The sequence below is a fragment of the Mus caroli genome, chromosome 7, assembly GCF_900094665.2.
Source record: "Mus caroli chromosome 7, CAROLI_EIJ_v1.1, whole genome shotgun sequence".
Lineage (NCBI taxonomy): Eukaryota > Metazoa > Chordata > Mammalia > Rodentia > Muridae > Mus > Mus caroli.
The window spans coordinates 120389377-120413583 of NC_034576.1; the positions used below are offsets into that span (position 1 = coordinate 120389377).

A 24207-nucleotide genomic window follows, 5' to 3' on the forward strand; every position below is an offset into this window, starting at 1 on the left:
TCTCGAAAAACCAAAAAAAAAAAGAAAAAAAGAAAAAAAGAAACAACAACAACAAATTGTGATTCAAGTTCCAAGGGATTCAACACCTTTGTCCTGATCTCAATAGACACAGCAGGCACACACTTGGTGGTACAGAGATGTATACACAAGCAAAACATTCAGACACAAAACAAAAATAAATAAATAATTAATAATAATAATAATAATAATAATAATAATAATAATCTATGAAACCCTGTCTTGGAAAACCAAACCAAAGGGGGAGTCCGGGGGAAGGGGTGGAAAAAAAAAAAGGGAAGAGAATCTAAACTACTAAGAAATACATTTTGGTACTACATAAATTATTCTCCACCAATTGTAAGATGATGAAAATCATAAAAATAAAAATTTTTCTGGGCTGGTGAGATGGCTCAGTTGGTAAGAGCACCCGACTGCTCTTTCGAAGGTCCAGAGTTCAAATCCCAGCAACCACATGGTGGCTCACAACCATCCGTAACAAGATCTGGCGCCCTCTTCTGGAGTGTCTGAAGACAGCTACAGTGTACTTACATATAATCAATAAATAAATCTTTAAAAAAATTTTTTTTTTCTTCTAGGTCTCCAAAATTATTCTCAGACATTTCTTTGATAACTAAGTACCATGTAGCCTATAAAATTAATGCAGTAATATAGTGATTTATCTTTTGCTATGGTAGAGAATTACAAAGTGGTAAAATATAATGAGCTAAAATAGTTATACCTTAGTACAACATCTAAAGGAATTGACTTCAACAGCTTCCCAAAGGCCTGTCGAATACGAGTTCCACTATGGACAAGCTGAACACGGCAGACATCAACACACCTATGAAAAATAACAGATAAAGGAGGTGTGGTAGTATTCCCACATACAGTGTAGTCAGAGTCAAAGATGTGGTCTCTCCTCCGTACCTTTGTAGCAGATCATCTGGCAAGGAAGAGGACAAAGCATGGAGACTGCTACATGCTTGCAAGCAGATATTCACATCTTCAACAAGAGCTATTATTAAAAAGGAAAAGTTACTTTCAGTGACACCACACACTCAAAAGTGTATGTATCTATTGAACCCAATCATTCATTCACCCACTCACTCATCAAACAGACATCACCAACTATGGACTATGCCCTACTCTTGCCTGGAATCCTTTCTGACAGTAATACCTAGGAAATTAGTACTCAACAAAATCAAGTTGAACATCCCTCGTGTAAACCTTATTCTAAGAAAAAATTTTCAACTTCTTGGGATAAGCTAACATATAAGATTGAAAATCTGGCAATTCAATTATTTTACAAATCCTAAGAATGAAATATAATCTACTATGAATGGCACTACAGTAGGGACCACGCATCTTCACATCCTCAAGTGTTGATCTAACTAGAAATACCTTCCGCTAACCAATATTATTTTAAAGGTAAACAAAATTAAAACATAAGTCTCTTACTGTTGGCTAAAAGGCCTTTGGAAAATTTATGAAAAGATGGAAGGGAGAATAAAGGTGCATATGTTTCAGACTTCTTCATTAATACAGCCACTTCCAAAGCCCATGTCATTAACAATTTCCTGAAACATAAAATAAAGTTGGCTTTACATTAAAACAAAACAAAAACAACAAGACACTCTCTTCTATCAGTTTCTTTTTATTTTTCAAACAACAAAAGTAGTAATAATAGTAAAAAAAAAAAAAAATTTTTTTTTAAAGTGGATCTGGAGAGGCTGCTCAGTGGCCACTGCCCTTTCAAGTTTCCAGCACCCACATAAGCCAGCTCACAACACTGCTACTCCAGCTACAGGGGAATCCAACACTACAAGCCTCCAAGAGCACTGCACTCACTTACACATAGAGAGATACAAAAAAACATATAAAATTAATAAGTAACTTAGTCTGTAAATAAAAAGCAAAGTCTAAAGAATTCTGTTTCTGTATCATGATATTGTGTCTGAAAAGCAGCAGTCACTGGAAAAGCTCACCAACGTACAGCCCTGCAGGATACACAGAAATCAATTAACAGAATCAAGTCAGATGCTTCACAGTGAAACTATAAACTACATTTCTTAGCCTCAAATTACAATAAATTAATAAACTTAGGAGTTAAATATTATTTTTAAAAATTACTTAGGTACCTTGTGTCCTGGTTAAGATTATCTTTCTTTAGCAATATTCCCAAAAGATTTAATATAATTGAGAAATGTTTCTTCGTGGCTGTAGTTACAGTACTAATCACCGCACCATCAAATAAGGAAGGGGATGAAGAGCTAAGACTACTGGATATGAAGTGATCATGCCTGAAAAGCAAAGCAGAGTCCATCTTTTCAGCTGTCGTCAAAAAGTCAGCAAGGTCAAGAAACAAAACATTTTTTTTTTTAATTCTGAGGACCTGTGAGCACAGTACCTGGTACAATGGGAATACAGGGTGTAGAGCACCGCATACTGAATGGCAGGGAAGTGAACAGCCAGGTCACTGTGCACAATCATCAGATTCTTACTCAGCAGTGCAAATACAGTTGGAGACAGTGCCCACATCTGCCAAGTTAAAAACCAAGTATAGTTATGGCTCCAAGACACACACATGCATAGATGAACAGTCTGCTTTTGGAATCAAGTGTGCTTAGACACTGAAAACCTACAAGTGATAGCATGAAACTTGGAAATTATCTAATACACAAAGCTGGAGTCCTCACCAAATAGTTTCTCAAGTTAGGTTTTGCAGCCAAGTGGCATCTCTGTTTAACCCAGCAACTCCTCAACTATTCCACTGTCATGAGGCATCATCAGCCAAAACAAGGAATGCCATAACAAGCTGCTTCTAATACAGCTTTCTTTACGAAAGGAGTACAGCATGGTAGTGTTCACAACCACACTGTGTCATCAAGTCAGTAAACACTAGTAAAACGTAAGAAGGGATCGTATGCTATGTGAAGTATATCTCAATCAAGCTATTTAAAACACAAATAAGAAGCAGGTACACAACTAAGTTTGGAGCAAAGGATCAGTTAGCCGATGTCTAGTTTAAGCAAAGCCCTTTGTACTTTTTGATACCATAGAGCCTGTATTTCCTCAACCATCAGCACATTGCAAATGGCAAGGTATCTTGTTCAATGACAAAGCTAGCAATCCCGCCTCCCTGAGCCTTTTCCACCCATCTCTTTTCCTCTAGGACACAATGCTCCATCTGACTAACTGCTACATTCATTGACAAATCGGAGAGAATAAACCTTCTCCAACCTATATAAAACATGAATTTCTCAAAAATAAAACAGAGATATAGAAGAAAGGAAGTTTCCAACAGATATCAAAGGTAAGGTGAAAGAGCAGGGAGGAAGGAGCATCTATGGACAGTGCAGGCACTCTGAGCACACAGCCTGGAGAAAGCAGGCACAAGCATCAAGTTTTCTTCCTTCTCACAAAACTATCATTTAATACAGAACATTGCTCTCTACTAAAATTGTTTTCACCTCTGTATGGTCCAATGGAAGGAAGAAATATATAAACTAGGTGCAGTAGTTCTAAAACCAAAATCAGACAGCGTAATTCCAATACTTGGGAGGCAAAGGAAAAGGTGGGCAGGTCCCTTTTTTTCACCAGTCAGAGCTATAGAGCTAATTCAAATAAAAAGAAATATCAAAAATGATGCCACAGTCAGTCAGAGCTATAGAGCTAATTCAAATAAAAAGAAATATCAAAAATGATGCCACATCAAGTTTCTTGTATCCGTGTGTGTGTGTGTGTGTGTGTGTGTGTGTGTGTGTGTGTGATGGGATTGAATTCAAGGCAAGCACTCTGCCACTTAGTTACATGCCCAGCCTTCTCCCTCCCCACCTATACACTGGGCATGTTTCGTGTATGTTGATGACTTCGTTAGGACATTTTCATACGCGCACAAAATGTATTCTGATCCCATATCCCCTCCTCCATCACCCTCTTATTCCCTTGCAGTAATCCTTTTCTTCTCAAGCTCTTCACTTCAACTGTGTGTCCCTTTTGGTTGTTTGGTTTTGAGACTCAACAAATTTAGTAGTATAGTTTAGAGAAAAATAAGCTACATCATTACCAGAGGCATACATACACAAAGTCTCTCTCTCTCTCTTTAGCAACTATTAATTCTATATATCCCCAGGAAGAGGTAAAGAATTTTCTTTTCTTTTTTTTTTTTGACAGAGTCTCACTGTGTAGACTGGTCTCTAAACACAGGCAGGCTGGAACCTGTAATCCCCCTGTTTTCACTTTCTGGGTACTCAACTGTAGGCATATACTGCATCTGGCTGATTTTTCTCCCCATTTGTTATTATTACTTTGTGGGGGGAGGGGGAGCACAGAGGAAGATGAGTTAGTGCATGTGCTAGGCTTGGACTCTGGACTTCCAGGCTGTCGTGAGCAGCCTGACAGGGTGCTGGGAACCAAACCTGGGTCTTCTGCAAGAACAGAACATTACTTGCTCTCATTAGCTGAGCCATCATCTCTCCAGGTCCTTTTTTGAAGTTAGAAAAGGGCGACTCTTCTTTCAAAAAGAAAAACAAAACAAAACAAAACAAAACAAACAAACAAACAAAACCCGAGCTAAGAAGATGGTTCAGTGGGTAAAGGACAACCAGCACCACATAAACTAGGCAAACATCTGTAATCCAAGCACTCACAAGACAAAAACAGGCTAGCTCAATCAGTGATCTCCAGGTTCAATGAGAGACCCTATCTCAAAAAATAAGATGGAGAGCAATTAAAGAAGGCATTGAATGTTGAACTCTGTCCCTGTCCCACCCTACCACCAACACACAAAATATATGAAGTTATAAATGAACATGGTGATGCGTGCCTATAATCTCAGCACCTAGGGTAAGCCTAGTCTACATAGAACTCTATTACAAAGAAGAGGAAAAAGAAGTAAATGGGGTATGGAAGGGTAGAGAGGTTAACCATGCATGGATAGACTTATGGCCAGGAATGGTGGTATATGTCAGTAATCCTAGGACTCAGAATGCTAAAGCCAAGAACATAGTGAGCTCAAGGCCCACCTGGGCCATACAACAGAACTCTGTCTCAAAACCAGAAATAATACAAAATACATAAATAATACATAAATAAATAATAACATAATAACAAAGTCTATAAAATTAAAGACTTACCCCAATTAATGAGTTTTTGGCATTTCCAATTGTAGTCAGTGCACTGAGATCAAATATAACTACAAAGTTGGCATTGTCAATGTTGAACACATGATTCTGAAAAGCCTCATGTTTAATATCAGAACAGGCATCAGGAAGCTGGAGACTGTGTAGCAGATTGTTTAGTGCACAAGTCATTTCTCCCAAAATTAATTTATAGGCAGTCTCCAGAACAGGAATATTCTTCAAGCTGAGCACTGCTTGATAAACAGCATGAGCTACAGCAACAACCTACAAAAGAAAAATTCAGGGAACTGGTTAAAAATCACTATATGCATGCAGCACGCTGGGGAGATAACCCTTCAAGATTTAGACATGGTCCATAACACCCAAACGGTTCACTTCAGAAGACCAATTTTAAGGAACCTGTATGTAGGTTACTTTTTTTAAACAAAGCTCTATGAATTTATTATAAATAAAGAATGCTCTCAAACGCTGCTAATATGAGATTTTCAGGAGCATTGATGAATCTTATCTTGTTTTAAAGTCAATGCCCACACATATATAAACAGCAGCTTAAGCTCCCCCATCTACTGAGATCTATAGTCCATTTGGAGTGCCAGCTTATTAGTAACTAGTAATTTTATTTTTAATATATGCGATACTTCTGAATATATCTGACTCGTCATCTATTGCTGGATTTAGCAACTCTGTGGGTTCTTCTTTCTTCCATCCGTCTCCACTAACTATATCCTAACACTAGATAAAAGAGGAGCAAAGGGGGCTGGAGAGATGGGTCAGTGGTTAAGAGCACTGACTGCTCTTCTGAAGGTCCTGAGTTCAAATCCCAGCGACCACATTGTGGTTCACAACCATCTGTAATGAGATTTGACGCCCTCGTCTGGTGTGTCTGAAGACACTCAAGTATAATAAATAAGTAAATCTTTAAAAAGAAAAAAAAAAAAAAAGAGGAGAAAAAGATAGAGAGGAAAGGAAAGAGATTCCTGAATAAAGTCAGGTGTCATAAAGACGACATCATTATCCTTAAGACTACTTTCTGCTCATTCGAGATGTCAGGTTCCTTAGGGCAAGTTTGATCTGCAGCCAGGATATCTAATTTCTTCTTACTATTTCTTCTTTGTTCATGACCACCAACAACAAACCAACAACTCACCCCACCTCTCAGAGCCCTAGCATTTATATATCCTATGAAAAGTCCACAGAATTCCAAATGTTACACGATGGCAGAAAGTATCTGAAGCTGGCAAAATCATGCCACTGATAGAGCACAAGACAAATCATAGTCAGCTGCTATGGACAATCTGAAGCAGCCCCATACCTAGGATTAAAATGAAAGTACATTCTTATAATGTTTCTATGTTTTTTTAAAAAGAAACCAAAATTCCAAGATTGTCACTCGATTTGCCTTTGTAAGAATTTATCAGTCATGCCAGTACTTAGTATGATAATAAGTATTAACCAAAAGTATTCATTGTAATCAGTTTATATTCAGCATCAAGTATTATTTCACAGTGACATAGTCTACTAAGCAGCAAAAGTTCAATGTCAAAAAAAAAATCCACTTGCTGTTATCAATGTGTTACTTACCTCTTTTTCTTTGTGGTATCGTAGAAATAGTAGTTTAGATGATGGTATAAAAAGCTTTTCTACAAAGGACGATGGGAGTTTTGTATTTATCTGCTCAACAATCTAAATGAACAAAATTTTAAAATAAGCTTACTTAAGTTACAAAGAGGCAACAAAGAGCCTTAGATGTACATTACAAGTGAAAAAAGTGTCAATTAAAGTTGGCAATTCTTTAAAAAGGGGAAACTAGGGAGAGAGCAAAGGATCTGGAGACCTTTACAACTCTGAAATTGGACAGTGTTCCCGCAAGAGACAGCCAGCGGCCTCCAGTGAAGAAGACAGGCCATGTGTTTCTAATTACAGGAACTGAGTACTCAGTATAAAGACTCACTATTCTATTAGATTTCAAAGAGAGCGGCTATATAGCTAATAAAGTAAAGAGAAATTAAAGAGAAATCATGTAAGTTTTTTTCTAAGAAATCAAATATAAGCAGGTCTTTAAATATAGTCAAATACATTCTACCATAAGGTACATATCAAGAGCACTACTGAGTCTCAGGAAAATGGGGACATGTCATAAATACAAAGTTAGATAAGTTAGACTAAAGTGAGCTACCAGACACTAAATGCGAATTAATACTAGGAAGAAAACCACACTGGACTAGAAAAATGAAAATTATCAAAGGATTCTTTAAAATGCAAGCCCTTACTTAAAACACAAGAAGCAAAGCTCTTTCTTTCACATCAACTTGAAGACACAAACAATTTAAAAACAACAAAAACAGTAATTCACATACCAATGTGAGCAAATTCAAGACTGAGATGATATAATCGGTACCACAAGTCTGGCAATTCTCCAGTTGGTCTAATCCATATGTAATGACCATGTCACAATGTATAGTCATGCTAGGATCCAAGCTGCCGAGCAAAACACCAACACACTCATTAGCAGCTGTCAACACAGCCTCAGAAAAAAACACTTGGTTTGCAGCCGTCACGCATCTCATTACTCTGTATAGAACCTGCAAATGGGGAAAACAAGCACCTTTTTAAACATTCACAGGCTTCTCTACACCACTATTTTCTATTTAATGCAGTTTCAACTCAAAAATATCTTGTTAACAGTCTTGTTTGAGGTTTTGGGGGGGGGGGGTTGGTTGGTTGGTTGTTTTTGACTGAGATGAGGCAAAAAGAATAATCCATAATCCAGGCTGTCTTTACAGATGTGCACCACCACAGTTCACAGCTGAGTCCCTAATTCTTAGTAGCTAACATAGGCATCTTTAATACAATTTAAAAGAAAAGAAAAAGAAAAAACTTGACTAAAACATATTCCAAGTTCCTATCATGACAAGAAATGAAGTTTGTCGCCCTTGAGTTCAATTACACGCTTCTTCTACTCCTGTAATTATTCCAAGGCTAGATAAAAAGCTCAGTATCTTTATCACTGTGATACACATCACAACGGAGCATACTTAGGAATGTCCTACTCACACTTGCTTAAACACAGATCTTCTATTTTTAATAATCTTTTCAAAGTAAATACTAAAACTGCTTTTAAACTAATATTAAAGTTTGTGTATCAGTGATCATGATAGCCAAGTGTTCTACAACTGAACCCTGGAAGTTCTTTCTCAAAATAAGAACTCCAGATATGCACAATCCTATTAAGGACCATAAGACACAAGTAATTTCCAACACACATAAATCACTAGAACTGTTAGTAGTATTTGTGTACTACATTTCTAGTAAATGAGGTTTTTGAAAAATGGAAAACTCCATGCTACAAAGTATCACAGATCTATAACAATCAATCAATAATACCCAGTTGTCTTTAAAACCTGTAAAGAAGTTTCCTTAATGCTATTCACAAAAGCCAAAATTGAAGACCTTCATAACATATTCAAAATATAACTATTCTGAGAAGGCTTATGTTTCTTTCCTTTTGTTTTCCAATTGAGTTAACTTTCACGTTTCAGTCATGTAGACTGTCTTCCTTGGCTGCCACTAACACATCTCCCTCCTCCCTCCACAGCAGTGATCATGGTCCAGTTTTCTCTGCTAGACTACACTGTACACTGATCACTCAAGTGCTGTGGTCTGGTCACTTCTCATACCTGGCTTTAGGTTGATATTTTTAAAGAGTGTCTCTTTACATCAAAAAATACATAAACATGTGACTCCTGAGTTTCACCCTCATGCTCAAAGAAAATGACCAGTTTGTTTTCACTGCAGAAGTGGGGATGACATTCAGGACTTCCGTGAAAGGCAAAAGCTCTAACCACAAACTACACATTCAACCCAATAATATGACTTCTAACATTTTATAGTATATGATTCTTATTGTGTTGAAACTAAAAGGATCCTCAACTTATTTGTTTATTTGTTGTTTGAGACAGGGTTTCTCCACATAGTTCTTGTTGTCCTAGAACTCACTCTGTGAACCAAACTGGTCTCAAACTCAGAGATCTGCATACCTCTATCTTCATAGTGCTGGGATTAAAGGCATTCACCACCATGCCAAGCAAGGAGAATCAATTTTTAAAGAAAAGGTAATATTTATTTTTTAAAGTTTTAAAAATAGATGTTAAAATAGTAAGTAAGTGCAGGTTGAGGAAAAATCTCAATGCTTTATGAAGTGCAGGCAAGGATAGAGCCTGTGCAAGGTACTAAGTTCAATCCTCAGTACTACAAAAAAACATAAGAATACATGGATCTATGAAGGAACTCCGTAAGGAAATTTCAAGGGTACGTAAGAAATCAAGATGGCCCTCTCTTGGTGAGGTGAGAGTTCAAGGACGGTGGTTGATAAGCAGGCTTCCCTACTTTCCTGAGCAAAGGGTAGGTTGAACAAACACATTTAACATGTTAAGCAAATAAAGTTCAATATAGTTCAATGGGTAGAGGAGGCCCTCACAATTCAACCTGGATTTTAAAAGACACTTACATCTGTTACATATGCCTCTGTAATTGGTGGACCCCGAATTGGGCTAAAGCGCTCCCCAATGCTCCTCACCACAGTACTGAACACACGGAGAAGTGCTGCCAGCTTTGGTAATGACACTGATGGAGGAGGAACATCTTCATCCACTGACTCCCCGGAGGCCACATGGCTGAGGTCCTAGATGTGAATACACAACATTCTTACTGAAGTAGTATAAGATTTGCTGTGGCTTTATCGTTATATACTGGTAATCAATCAGGAATCAAGCACAACCTCTTGCATATAATAGGTAAGCACTCAACAGTAAACTTTACTCCCGTCACTATTTCTTTATAATCTATTCCCAGATACCCCTAACACTTTATTCATTTGGAGATAAGAGTCTTACTATGTTGCCAAGACTTATGGGCCGAATCGACCTCTTAATCTCAGCCTCTGGAGTAGCTGAGACTTATCCTGTAAGTATCTCAATTCTTTAGTCAGTTAATGCTGGCAGGTTTATTTGTTTGTTTTTCCCCCTTTTAAAACAGTGTAAGTAGCCCTTGCTGTCCTAAAAATCAATATGGAGATCAGGCTGAATTCCAACACACAGAGATTCACCCAATTCCGCCTCCCAAGTGCTGGGATTAAAGATGTGTTCAACCACACCAAGCCCTAGAAAGACTGTTACCAATTAAGAGAAATTTTAGCCTAAAAGAGGAAATGCCAAATTGCATATGCCTAAAGTTCTCTAAATCATTCCTTACAGAACCAGATAAAATTATGAAAATGATCTCCACTGATGCAGAGAGGAGTTGGGAAAAGACCAAACCTTTATGCATATATTATTGTATAAGTACAAATGGAGTAAAGTTTTACCATTCCTACAACTGTTGTCTACTAAATTCTCATTCTATGTAATCTTTGACCAAAATATTAAGAATATAATAGCATGTACTCCAAAGGAATGAGGTTAGAAATTGAAGGAACTACTCTACAAACGTATAATCTAGTTGCAAGTATAAAATATACCCAGAGAAAATGATTAAAACTGGGTGTTAGAATCAACATATTTCTACAGATAATTAAGTATCAAATAAAAATGGAAAGGAGTCAGAGTGGCACACACCTTTAATTCAATATATGGGAGGCAGCAGGATCTCTGTGAGTTCAAGACCATACTGGTCTACATAACCAGGTAAGGTTATGCACAGAAAGAAAAGAAAAAAAAAGAAAAAGGAAGAAAAGAAAAGAAAAGAAAAGAAAAGAGAAGAGAAGAAAACAGAAGAGAAGAGAAGAGAGAAAAGAGAAAAAAGAAAAGAAGAGAAAAGAGAAAAGAAAAGAAAAGAAAAGAAAAGAAAAGAAAAGGAAAGGAAAGGAAAGGAAAGGAAAGGAAAGGAAAGGAAAGGAAAGGAAAGGAAAGGAAAGGAAAGGAAAGGAAAAAAACGAATGAACACAGAGGGAGGGAAGAAGGGAGGGAGGGGGATATTAAAACTACCTAACTGTCTAAACTTGTAAGAACAGGTACCTTTTCAAAGACTAATAATCATCTGTATAAGTGAGTAGGGGGGTGAGATAGAAAGATGAGATGACCTGCATCCTGTATGTCCCAAGGAATCAAAGTATAATATTTATTTTCCCTGAAAAGAGCAAACACTCCAGTGATAAAAATGGTAGAATAATGAACTTTAACTAGAAGCAGCAAAGAACTAAAGCAAACTTAGTATTTCAGACAGCCTTTAACACTTAAGAAATTATGGTACTCCCATACGAGACAATAAAGGCTTAAGCCACAGCAGTAAGGCCAGAGCAAGGGCAACGGTTATAGGGAGAACCCTGAAAGCTGTCACAGTCACAGACAGTAATTGCACAAGCTCCAGTGCAATAAACCCAATTTTGCCCTGGACAGCATGATATGACAGTCTCTGAATAACCTACGGTAGCATCTTTAGGGGCAGTTTTTATTTCTGAATAGCATCTGCTGTTGGTAACAACAACCAACAGAAACAAAGTAGGAACTATGGGATTTGCCTTCAAGAAAAACATCTGCTATTAAGAATATTCAAACTTTACATATCAACCTAGAAACCTTTTTTCCTCGTTAACTTGAAAATATCAAAAATAAATAAATAAAATAAAATCTAACCTCAATGATCTTGTAAGTTCTAGTTAAAGGTCAGTCTTAATTATTTTTAAAAGAAATCTACTTCTGTTTAAAATCTTTGAATTTTCTTTATTAACACTCCCCACACACACACCCCACCCCCAAGACGGGTTTCTCTGTGTAGCTCTAGCTGTCTTGGAACTCACTCTGTAGACCAGGCTGGCCTTGAACTCAGAAATCTGCCTGCCTCTGCCTCCGGAGTGCTGGGATTACAGGCATGTGCCACCACTGCCTGGCTCTTTATTATAAACACTTTAAGAATCACTTAGAATTGGCTTTCTACAACTTACCTCAGCATATGCCTCCATGTCTTCTAAAAATTGACCAAGAAGAGTGGTAGAAAATGCAAGGTCAGCTACCCAAAATGGCTCCAAACTCTGCAACCACCCTTGACATCAGAGAAGAAATTTTGAGGTTTAAAAAAAAAGGGGGGGGGTGGGGGGGGAGATACCAAAATTAAAAATGATCAAGATACTTGATCATTAAAGCATGACCTGTATCATAATAGTAGGACTCCCACTAAAAGCATGCTAGTAATTATTCAAGCCTCTTTTAATATAACAGAAATCAGCATGTAAATCTTGCGTGATATTTTTACCTACTTTAATATCTACTGTGTGTGTGTGTGTGAGTGCCACCATGTACTATCAACCTAGCTTTCTATTTCAGGGTCAGAACTAATTGTCAAAGATGTGTATTTAGCTTCACATCAAGAATGACACCATCTGCTCTCACTGGCATATATTCTTTGCAAAAGTTACTACACCAAATATGCAGAGAGGGGGAGAAACTGTACCATGTGGAATATGCCGGTGTGTACAGATTAACTCAGTTATCATTTGTTCTCTATTATTTATGACAATCTTCCAAATATTTATGGTTTATTTAAAATGACCAGAAAAACAACAATTAAAATAACCTATGACCAGAATCTTATCTTCTAATTTTCAGAGTATTCCAATCTCTTGACTTTATCCTGCTAAACATACTACAGATGACCTGATATACAGTATTTAAATTCTCACAGGCACTACACTGTGATCTGTATTTTTTCCTAACTAGTATTTATTGCATAAGTATGCTTTGAAAAGATCAAGAGCGATCAAGTGATGAGATATAGATATAGATATAGATATAGATAGATAGATAGAATCTAATAGCTAATATACCTTCTGAAAGCAACCCTTTTTTCTAGATCAGACCAACTCTTCTTTTCACAGTACGCACAAGAACTAACACAAGCTAACACACTTACCAGACACCTGCTGTGTGAGGGAGGGTTTCTGAGTATGATCTATGTGCCATCCAACTAATATATCAACTGTATCCTTGATGGAGAAAAAAAAAAAAAAAAGACAGGAGGCCAGTCATTTTAAGGTTTCATTGCTATTTCATCAGTGAGATCACATCACATTAAAAGGCCCTAGAAAAGGCTGTTCAATTTACCTGTGAGCTACAGAGACAAAATAAAAGAACTGTTAGTCATGACACTGAGGAAAATCTTCCCTTCTATACTGAAAGTATTAATGTCAGAAAGAAAACTGCAGTCATGTCTTATACAAGTAACATAATCACCATTGTCATCATCATCACCACTGTTTGGATAGCAGACCAATCAACTCCTTTGCCCCCAAAACATCACTGAGCATATATTTGAAGGATCGGGAGCTTGTTTTCCATTCGATGTCCCACTTTACACAACCATAACACCAGAGAGTATGAGAAACTCACCCTAAAATTAGTGCTGAAAATATGAGGGTAGCATCGAGCCACCAAAAGAATGCACTTAACACATTTGCAAAGTAATTCTGGTGTATCCACATTTTCAAGGATGGATTGTAGGCTGGTCATCACAAGCTGAAAGACAAAGTTAAGATCATAAACATTTGACTAAGTATAAAGAAAATATAAAGATTTGCTTCACAACTTATTATGATGCCAATAAAACATAAAACTAGAGAGTGTAAAATTCCACCACTTTTATCTAAATACTTCAAGCTTAGTATTTTAAAATAAAATTCTCCTGCTTTAATTTTTTTAAGTAAAAGTTCATTCATTATATTAGGCTGAAAACCAACACTGCTCTCTATTATAATGGCTATTAACACTATACCTATCCTATCAACTAACTTTAGTGCTAAACAACTCTATATGTTATTCATAAGTAACTATAGCTATGACTGAATTGAAAGTATAAAAGTAAGATATAACTAGACATGGTGGCACATGAACTCTTGACAGTTTAAGACTATTCTTGTCTACACAGAAAGCTCCATACCAGACAGGAATACATAATTAAACCCACCAACACACCCCTAAAAAAGTAAGATGTACTTGAGAATCTAATTTCTTTAAAACATTTCAGTTGCTCTAGAATTAAGCATGTAGGGTAAAGCTAGGAGATGTGGCACAGTACCTGGGAGGCTGGGGGAAAATAGATTAGAAAAGCGTGGGCTACTAAGAAAAAACCCTTCTTTCTTTTTTTCCTTTTTTTTTTTTTAAGAGTTATTTATTTATTATATGTAAGTACACTGTGGCTGTGTTCAGACACACCAGAAGTGGGCATCCGATCACATTACAGATGGTTGTGAGCCACCATGTGGTTGCTGGGATTTGAACTCAGGACCTCCAAAAGAGCAGTCAGTGCTCTTAACCACTGAGCCATTTCTCCAGCCCCGAGAACCTTTCTTAAAACACCAAAGAACAAAAGGAAATTTTTTTTCAGAGTAAATGTTAGGTAATTAATATGCTTTAAGGCAAAGTATATGCATTTTGTTTGTAATTAAAGTGATCTGGAGAGCGTTAATTAGCACAGCACCCCATAGATGACATTCAGTTTTCTTTCCACTAAGAATACATAATGACAATAGACCTATCATGTATGTACATGTGCGTGCTCACATATGTACACATACATGTAATGAAGAGGTATAATGCAGCGCTAGAGAGATGGCTCAGTAGCTAAAACATCTGCTGTACCCAAATTCAGTTCTTAGCACATGCAGAACAGGTCACAAATGTTTGTAACTCCAATTCCAGGGGATCTGATGATCTGATACCTTTTTATACCCTGTACAGACACCACATAAGTACATGGTTGCATATGTAGCACTCATAAACATATTATAAATGAAATCTTTTTAAAAGGTAAAGCTAGAATTTTAAAATCACCATTGTGCAGTAGCCAGTATTGAACAGTCTGGACTGAATGTAACATTACCAAAACACCACGACATCAAAGATCAAGACATCAGACCCAGACTGCTTATTTGAAAGGAAAACTGAAGCTTCATAATAAGATCTGACCATCCCCTTAGTCAGGAAATCATTCTTCAAGTCCCATAGAGGGACAACCTGCCTGCAATGCATTAAGGGGTGGGCGCGGGGGGGGGGGGGCATACAATAAAACAAAAAGTGATCGTGTAAAACTATTTTTATAAGGAAGTTTTTTAAAGCACAGTACCAAAGGCAAAGCTTAAATCTTATGTGGGTTCCTGGATCAGAGGAACCATAAATATAAATGGTACCTTAAGAACAATTATAGAAATTTGGACACATAGTATATAGAAAATAAAATGCCTTTCCTTAGATGAATAATATTGCTGATAAAGAGGATAGGCTTGTTCTTCAGTGATATGTACTAAAATAGTAAGGTGAATTGTCATTATATATTTATCTTCAAATACTTCCACGAAAAATGTGTATGTGAAAATAAATTTTAAGTGATAGGAAGATGGCTAGGTTGGTAAAGTGCCAGTCATATAAGCATGAGGACCTGGGCTCACTTGCTAACACCCAATCAAGGCCAGATGTAATGACAAATGTCTCTAACTCAAGCACTATGATGTGAGGAGGAGCTGGAGACAGGCCGGTCACTGGGGTTTATGATGGACCAGGCAGTGAGAGACCCTGGCTCAAACACCTAAAGTGGAGAACAAAAGAAAAAACAACAAAACCTACCTCTGTCCTCCAAATATGTGAATACCACACATACCTCAACACGAAAAAAGATAAAAGAAAAAAGCCAGATATGGTAGTATCTCCTTGTAGTTCCAGCATTTGGGAAGGGGGTACAGGAGGATCATCATGAGTTCCAGGCCAGCCTGGGCTATACAGAGTAAGACCCTGACTTAAAAAACAAAAAGTAAATCAATAAAACAGCTTTTAGCAAAATGCGATTAAGTGGGGGCTGACGAAATGCCTCCACAGTACCACTCTTAATATACATGAGGCCTTGGGTATAATTATAATCTTCAGCAACACCTGACTCCACACCACAAAAAAAAAAAAAAAAAAAGTGATAAACCTGAGTTAAAGAATATTTAAGGCAGGTAGAGTGACATTCTTTAATCCTAGTACACTAGAGGCAGAGGCCTGACTAGTCTACAGAGCAAGTTCTAGAGCAAGCTCTCTTAGTTAAGAGAGACCCTGTCTCAGAAAAAAAACAAAAACAAAACAAAACAAAGAGTGATCTATATATCTTCCTGTGGATTTGGAATCTTTCAAACTACAGTTAGAAAATACTACTATATGTAAAGTTAGACCAATTTGCTACTATGCTGTTTAGTTACAAGTAATTATTATAAACTTTCATAAGTTTCTATAATCAAGGAAAACCGTATGAGTTTGATACATTCACATAAACACACATACATATATTTTTTAAATTACTCAAAATAAAGCAGTTTGTGAGCTGTAAAAAGCAAACAAAGCTAGGCATAGTATCACAACCCTCTAGTCCCAGCACTCAAAAGACAGCAGCAGGAGATCTCCTTGGTTTTGAGCTAAGCAGAATACATAGTAAGACTCTGCCTCTAAAAAAATAAATAAATAAATAGACATCAGCTATTCCAGGTACAAAATAACTTTTTTTTTTCAAATATTCCCTCAACAAAAATGTTATATAAATATTTCTCAGATCCAGCATAGAGCCTTGGCTCTCATAGCTAAGGCAGAAAGGTAAAGCATTATAGAACAGTAGACACCAGACAGTGAGATCTTATATTAAAAAAAGAAAGAAAAAAACCTAAGTTGGGAATGAGCTTTTCTATATATCCAGATATTCAGAAGTATTCGCATTATTTAGATTTATAATTTTTTACATCAAATCTAAACTTAGGGAATTTTAAAGGAGAGGAGGGGGAAAAAAAGATTTAGAAATTAGCTGTGATGTTTAGCTTTAGTCTCTCTCAAAAGCTGATGGCCTCTCTGACTAAACTCTCACAGTGGAGTTCCTACTTTCAAATCTGCAAGTCACTCTAGGATTAAGCAACTTCAAAGGGAAGCTTCTAAAAAATAAAAAGACATAAATGCCTAAAATTAAATTACTTTAAACCTAACTTTATTTGAACTTAAAAGGCACTTCATTTTCACAGTGCTGCCCTCAACAGTAGGCAGCTAAGCCTATCCTTTACTTCACTCCACTCCATTATGGGTCCCTGGCTCTCACCTGCATCACCGAAGAAAAGGCTTTCTTCTCCCCCACAGTCTCCAGCGCTCTGTAAGTGGCACACAGGTAGAGGAGCTTCACCTCATCTTTCGCAGATGAGCTAAACTTGCTGAAAATCCACTTGAAGATCTTCTCAGCCTCGTAGCTCAGAGAAGCACAGAGAAGGCCAAGACAGCAAGCTCCCTCTTGCCTCAACTCCTGAAGCAACTTACTACTGTGTTTGTTTTAATGCAAATGGAACAAAAAAACATACAAAAGGAATCAATTTTCAAGGATGAAAATATGACACATCTTACAAAAGACTGTCTCCCATGTATTAAAGAATTCCTAAATAACTTCCCAAAGCTCAAACTAAATAAAAAGGTGGAATTTTACCCATTCTACATCTGTATCCTCCTGAGTTCTACAATGCTCGAAAGTCCCTTTATCAGACATGAGATTTCTTTAGGAAATCATTTACTAAAAAATATTAAAAAGCTGAGAAGTGCTAATATCCAGGCTTCGGGTTATAACAGATTCACAGAAAGAGGCATGAGGAAATTTTTAGAAAATGCACTCCATTTCTCTATAATACCCACCAAGTAAGGACTCCAAAGTAGGAAACTTTGTAGTAGCTAAACCACACAAACTTAAAAGGATAGCACTTAAAATTAAGTGTAGCATTAAGTAATTATGTAAACTAAGACAGTGATCTGCTAAACTGAGTGTATTTCTTTCTTTTGTTTTGTTTTGTTTTTTGAGACAGGGTTTCTCTGTATAGCCCTGGCTGTCCTGGAACTCACTTTGTAGACCAGGCTGGCCTCGAACTCAGAAACCCGCCTGCCTCTGCCTCCCAAGCGCTGGGCGTGCGCCACCACGCCCGGCCCTGAGTGTATTTCAATACTGCAAATCTTTGGAATCATTGCACACCTATGCAAAGCCTAGAGATTATTTAAAGAATGAAGTCCCCCTTTCCCATTGCTCTCTAAGCATTTTTAAAACTCTCTGGAACAGTAGCTTTCATTCATGAAAGCATCAGCTCGTGTCTTTCCACAAGCCAATGTCTAGGAGACAAGAGCCTCTTTCAAGTAGATTCCATTTGTATTCAACAATTATTAACTTACATAACAAGTTTAGAAGTCTTAGTGATATGGTCCACGGTTTATCATGTTTACTTTATTTTTATAATTACCTTCAAAATCATCTAAATGTGACCATTACTACTTACCTTTCATTGAGCACATCATGTACAGCAGCCAAGATATTATCCAACTGTTTAACTAGTACCTTAAAAAATAGAGAGAAACTTCAGCTTCTAGTTAAAAACAGCACTGTATACATTCTTTAACTTGTCTTTCCATTCAGATTATGATTATACAGCATCTCAGTTTACATGCATAAAACTCTCTGGAATAGTAACTTTCATTCACAGGCGCATCAGCCCATGCCTTTCCAGAAGCCAATGTTTAGGAAAGAAGACTCTCTTCCACGTAGATCCCTCAGTCACATGAGGATGGCATGTTTCCCTCTTGGGGATATGAAAGAAACTGACTCACAGGAAGTAAGAGTCATAATCAGTATCGAGATACATCCAAGCTCATTTTAACCAGCAGCCTCTGGAGCGCATTTACATGGAATGGCAAGGGGATTGAGAGACGTAATAAAGTAATACAGTGACATAGCAATGACAGAATCTAGGGCTGACAGCATGAGCTTCACTGCGCATCTTTCTACTTGCTCTTTAATCAAACTTTTAATAATGAAATTTGAGGGGAGGGGCCTTACTGTATTAAGTCTTTGTAATTTTCTCTATCAAGTTCTTAACATCAGGAAAATTATTTAAGAGTGGAGAAATATTTTCTAACTGCTTTTGAAGTTTGTCTTAAGGGCTTTTCCACTTCTTTCCATTATTATTTCAAAGTGTATGTGCATTCATGAAGAAGTGTTCTTGGAGGCCAAAGGTGTCCAATCACCTGGAGCTGGAGTTACAGGCAATTGTGAAGTGCCCAACATGAATGCTGGGAACCAAACTCAAGACCTTTACAAGAGACATCCTTAACCTGAGATGCCCAGCTTCTCCCTTTTTTTTTTTTTTTTAGGAATTATTTTATGTATGAGTACACTGTTGCTCTCTTCAGACACATTAAAAGAGGGCATCAGATCCCATTACAGATGGTTGTAAGCAGGGCTATTATCCACAACTTAAAGTATGTTTTAAAAAATATTTAATGCACTTTATGAAAGACACCAAAGTGACTCCAACAATAGCCATCACAAATAACACATGAGGGGCCTATCATTCCAAGGCACCTTAACATAAGCCAGATGCAAAGTAAGGAGCCTTCATTTTTTTTCCTGGAAGCAAATCAACCCCTGCAATCCTAACACAGAACCACGTTGTGTACTCTGGAAACCCTGACAACCCTCAGCAACTCCAAGCACATTTACTCACCAGTTTATTTTCTGGCTGCTGAATAAACTCCTTCAGCTGCTTTACAGTAGCCAGTCTTCGGTCTCTGTCATCTTCCCGGGTGATCCTCCGAAGAAGATTCGACAGTCGAGACTCATCAGAGTACGACATTGATCGCTCTGTGAATATAAATATTTTGTAGCCACTTAGTACACTAAAAATATGAAGTGTACATCAGATGTTCTAAAGTACATCAAAACCAGGGTCTACTGGTCTCCCCTTTGTTCAGCTCTTTGTATCTACAGGAGAATGCCTGTTTACAGTTCCACAGACCCCCAAAAACTCTTGTCAAAGATAACATGAATCTTCGAAAGAAAGAAAAGCAAAGCTTAGGAAATCATTTTTTTCAGTTCCATTTCAAGCTATTTTCAAGATCCAGGTAAAAGGGGGCGTGGTGGCAGTTAACTGCAGTCACCAACCCTACCAACTATTCTGAGTTCACAAGTTTTGAGATTAAGGAAAAACAGAGAAGTCATCAAGAAAAAACAAAAAACAAGAACCAAAAGAAAAGGAAAAAAATTTTTAAAAACAAGGGAGAGGAAAACAAAACAAAAATAGGCACTGACTCTAAACCAGAGACATGTGTCTCTATAGGCAGAAAAGACCATGTGTCTATTTCTCAAGAGATGCCTCTGCAGGAAACAGTGTGTTCACATTATCACTTTTCTAGTTGGGACAGAAGGGTGTTGGGAATCAAACCCGGGTATAAGAATAAAAACTGTACCTAAGCACTGAGCCATCTCCCTAGACCGAGAAATTCGTTGTTTGTTTGTTTGTTTTAAAGTTAAATGCATTTCTTAAAGGTGGTATATTTGTACCCACACAAAATGTTCAACAAGGTACACATAAAACAAACTACACTGTGCAAAAAGCAACTGTATAAAACAAACCAAATGTGTGTGTGTGTGTGTGTGTGTGTGTGTGTGTGTATCTCCCTCAACTTTGTATGAAGCTTTACCAATAAAATTTTACTTCCCTTTAATGGAAGAAATATACATTATGTTTGTTTGTTTGTTTGTTTGTTTGTTTGTTTGTTTTTGAGATGGGGGTCTCTATTATGTAGCTCTGGCTGTCCTGGAATTCACTATGTAAACCATGCTAGCCTTGAACTCATAGAGATCTACTGATCTCTGCCTTTGAAGTGCTGGGATTAAAGGGATGTACCACTATGCCTGGCTTGAATATACATTATCTTTAATATTCTGAATGTTGAACATTATTTATTTATTTATACTCAAAAATCTGCAAAAGAAGGCAAGGTGTGAGTATATTTAAATTTTAAAAAGACTCCACTTAGCCGGGCGTGGTGGCGCACGCCTTTAATCCCAGCACTTGGGAGGCAGAGGCAAGCGGATTTCTGAGTTCGAGGCCAGCCTGGTCTACAAAGTGAGTGCCAGGACAGCCAGGGCTACACAGAGAAACCCTGTCTCGAAAAACCAAAAAAAAAAAAAAAAAAGACTCCCCTTTCCATATCCACTGCCTATTCAGAAACCCTTTAAGATCTTACCCAGAAGCTGGGCATGGTGGTGTACATCTTTAATCCCAGCACCTGGGAGGCAGAGGTAGGTGGATCTCTGAATTCTAGGCCAGTCTGGTCTATGAAGTGAGTTCTGGGACAGCCAGAGCTGTTAAGAGAAACCTTGTCTCAAACAAACAAACAAACAAACAAATACTATATTACTCAGACTTGTAACCCTCTCTTACAAGCTAGAAGTTCACAGAAATATAATGTAAATGGCTGCCAGCTGCACTCATCTGCTCATGGACATCAGGGGTAATGTGTCAACCCTGGTCCCCAAGTCTTACCCTGTGATTTCCTCATGTCTTTGGTGGCTAATGCACGACTGCCATGCTGAACACTGGTAAACTCAGGGCTGGTCACATTGTTAATCCTCAGCTCTTGCCCCAACGACTTCCGACCATAAGTATTTTCCCCAGATCCTCCATTGACACTGTAGCCACCTGAAAACAGCAATGTTTACATTACATTAACAGGGCCCTGTTTCATTCCCTCAGCTAACAGGATCTTACCCATTTACAACCTAATTCTCTCATCTCCCCTGTGCTACCTGACTCCAAACCATTTCGATCCCTTCATTGCAAGATGAGTAGAGAAATAAAATTCAATTCAGACATATGCTTTAAGCACATTTTGGATGAGTAAATGAGACAGTAGCCTGGAAGAACCTCAGATGTTACCTGGAAGAAGGGTTAAGAAAAGAGAAGCAGGTCTAAAACAGAAGCATACCCCAATAGGAGAAAATCTATATACCCTTTTCGTCATTCTGTATGTCAGCATGGCCTCTGGTATCATCGTGCCTTTGCCGAGACACCACAGCTGAATTTGAAGGTTGCAGTCCATAAGAGGAAGAAACACCCCTATCTCTAGATGAGGAGTATTTTAAAGTATCTGGGTCGGCTGATGCACTATCAGTTCTGAAAAAGAAAAAGAAAATATTAGTATCAGAGCTTTAAGCAAATATTTCAATAGCCAAAGCTATATGGCATCTCTCCCTCTACCCTTTATGCTCAGCCATAACTCTATATAAGCACTCCATTGTCTAGTAAGCCTTTCAGCTGCAAAGAGACTGTCAACAATGAACTGCCTGTGGCTCATGCTCTCCTGTTGGATTATACTGATGTTAATTTGTTCATTTACTTAATTTGCTTTTTTCACAGAATGGTGCCAATGTGTCTATGTGCATATCCATAGGTGCTTATGTGTAGAGACTAACAGGTTGCGATCCAAGCTCAGGTGTCACCCCTCAGACCTTTGCTTCCCCCTGGGAGTCTCCTGCTGGACACAATATCCTGAGATACAATAATGGAGCTGGCTGGCTAGGGAGCTCCACAAATCTGCCTCTCTCTGCTTGCCCTGGGCTGTAATTACAAACATACATACCACATACAGCTTTTTATGTGTGTGCTAGGAATCCAACTCATGTCCTTGTGCATATATATGCAACAATTGTTTTATGGAGAAAGCTACCTCCTCAGCCCCAAGAGTTTCTTGTTTTGCATGCTTCCTGTCCCAGAAAAACTAAGCAACTGGTCACTCTAGCTAAAGGATTCGCTCCCATGATGTGATTCTAAAAAGTAATTCTTCCTACACAATCCTTCCAGAAAAGGTTTAGTGGTTAGTCTTCCTGGTTATAAATAAAAAATAGTGTCAGCATGTCAAAGTGTGTTCCAAACTTCTTGTAAAGTTAGTGCCTGTAGCAATATCTACCAAACTCTCAATGGAATCTTCAATTATCTAGCAGGAAAATATGCACTGGTATTTGAAAAACAAGTAGGCTGTAAGAACACTAACTAAAAAAAAAAAGATATTGTTTATGTTCAGCTATATTTCAATGCCTTTGCCAAAAAAGAATGCCAACTAAACTTATTTAAAAAGCAAGAACTAAAAATTTTAGCAGGGCGTGGTGGTGCACGCCTTTAATCCCAGCACTCGGGAGGCAGAGGCAGGCGGATTTCTGAGTTCAAGACCATCCTGGTCTACAGACTGAGTTCCAGGACAGCCAGGGCTATACAGAGAAACCCTGTCTCGAAAAACCAAAAAAATAAAAATAAAAAATTTTTATTACATTTAATTACTTATTGTGAGTGCAAGATCAGTAGTGGGTATATACATATGCCCACAAGTGCCACAGCAAGCATATAAAAGTTAAAAATGACAATTTGTGGCAGTCAATTTTCTCCTTCCAACATGTGGTCCCCAAAGTCTGAACTGAGGTCATTAGGCTTGACAACAAGAGCACTTACACACATCTTGCCAGCCCAGCAAACAAAATGTTAAGAGAAGGCAAGGTCTCAGAATTCCAGACATTCTGACTCTGGGGACTGGAATCAGTAATGTAATTACTGTCAGAATAATGCCTGACACTTAGGAATTAACAAGTAGTATAGCCCAAGACAAAACTCAACATCTTTATCCACCTATTAGCTCCTATTAGTTCTATGTCTCAATTTCCTCGTCAGTGAAACAAAGAACCAAGGCAACCTACAAGAATTTTGTAAGTCTTATTCTTCTAGGTATCACTCATAAACTGTCAAGACAGAAGAAAACCAAATATTCTATTTTAGCATAAGAATACAAATAAGTAGTTGCTTGTTTGACTGTCCCAAGAAAAAGAAATTCATTAAAAAAAAATAGTAGTAATAGCAGTAATTTCTCTATTACAAATATCTTCTGGGCTGATGATAAAACCTACAATCTTAACTACTCAGATAAAAGCAAGATCACATAGTTCCGCCCCAAAGCCAACCAGTGACCCCTTGCCTCATAAAAATCTGATGTAATTTTTTATTACATTTGCTTACTTACTGTGAGTGTAACCCTCAGTGGGGGTATATACATGTGCCCACAAGTGCCACAGCAAACATATAAAAGTTTAAAATGACAACTTGTGGCAGTCAATTTTCTCCTTCTAACATGTGGTCCCCAAAGTCTGAGGTGGTGGTGGATGCCTTTAATCACAATGCTCAAGAGGCAAAGGCAGTCAGATCTCTGGGTTCAAG

General features: G+C 37.7%; 1 protein-coding gene across 2 annotated transcripts in view; it reads right to left on the reverse strand.

Moving 5' to 3' along the window:
• The window catches only part of Smg1 (SMG1 nonsense mediated mRNA decay associated PI3K related kinase), a 107129-nt gene that overhangs the window by 56476 nt on the left and 26446 nt on the right, over positions 1-24207 (reverse strand). For both annotated transcript variants that reach the window (XM_021167438.1, XM_021167439.1), the window contains 17 exons: positions 21959-22122; positions 21493-21648; positions 19669-19805; positions 18445-18503; positions 17238-17451; positions 13520-13645; positions 13044-13116; positions 12079-12176; positions 9649-9822; positions 7499-7723; positions 6723-6824; positions 5136-5405; positions 2408-2538; positions 2139-2300; positions 1459-1577; positions 928-1015; positions 740-841 (listed from right to left, as the gene is read on the reverse strand). In XM_021167438.1, the coding sequence (XP_021023097.1) occupies positions 740-841; positions 928-1015; positions 1459-1577; positions 2139-2300; positions 2408-2538; positions 5136-5405; positions 6723-6824; positions 7499-7723; positions 9649-9822; positions 12079-12176; positions 13044-13116; positions 13520-13645; positions 17238-17451; positions 18445-18503; positions 19669-19805; positions 21493-21648; positions 21959-22122 (2400 nt within the window). The remainder of the gene's footprint in view (positions 1-739; positions 842-927; positions 1016-1458; positions 1578-2138; positions 2301-2407; positions 2539-5135; positions 5406-6722; positions 6825-7498; positions 7724-9648; positions 9823-12078; positions 12177-13043; positions 13117-13519; positions 13646-17237; positions 17452-18444; positions 18504-19668; positions 19806-21492; positions 21649-21958; positions 22123-24207) is intronic.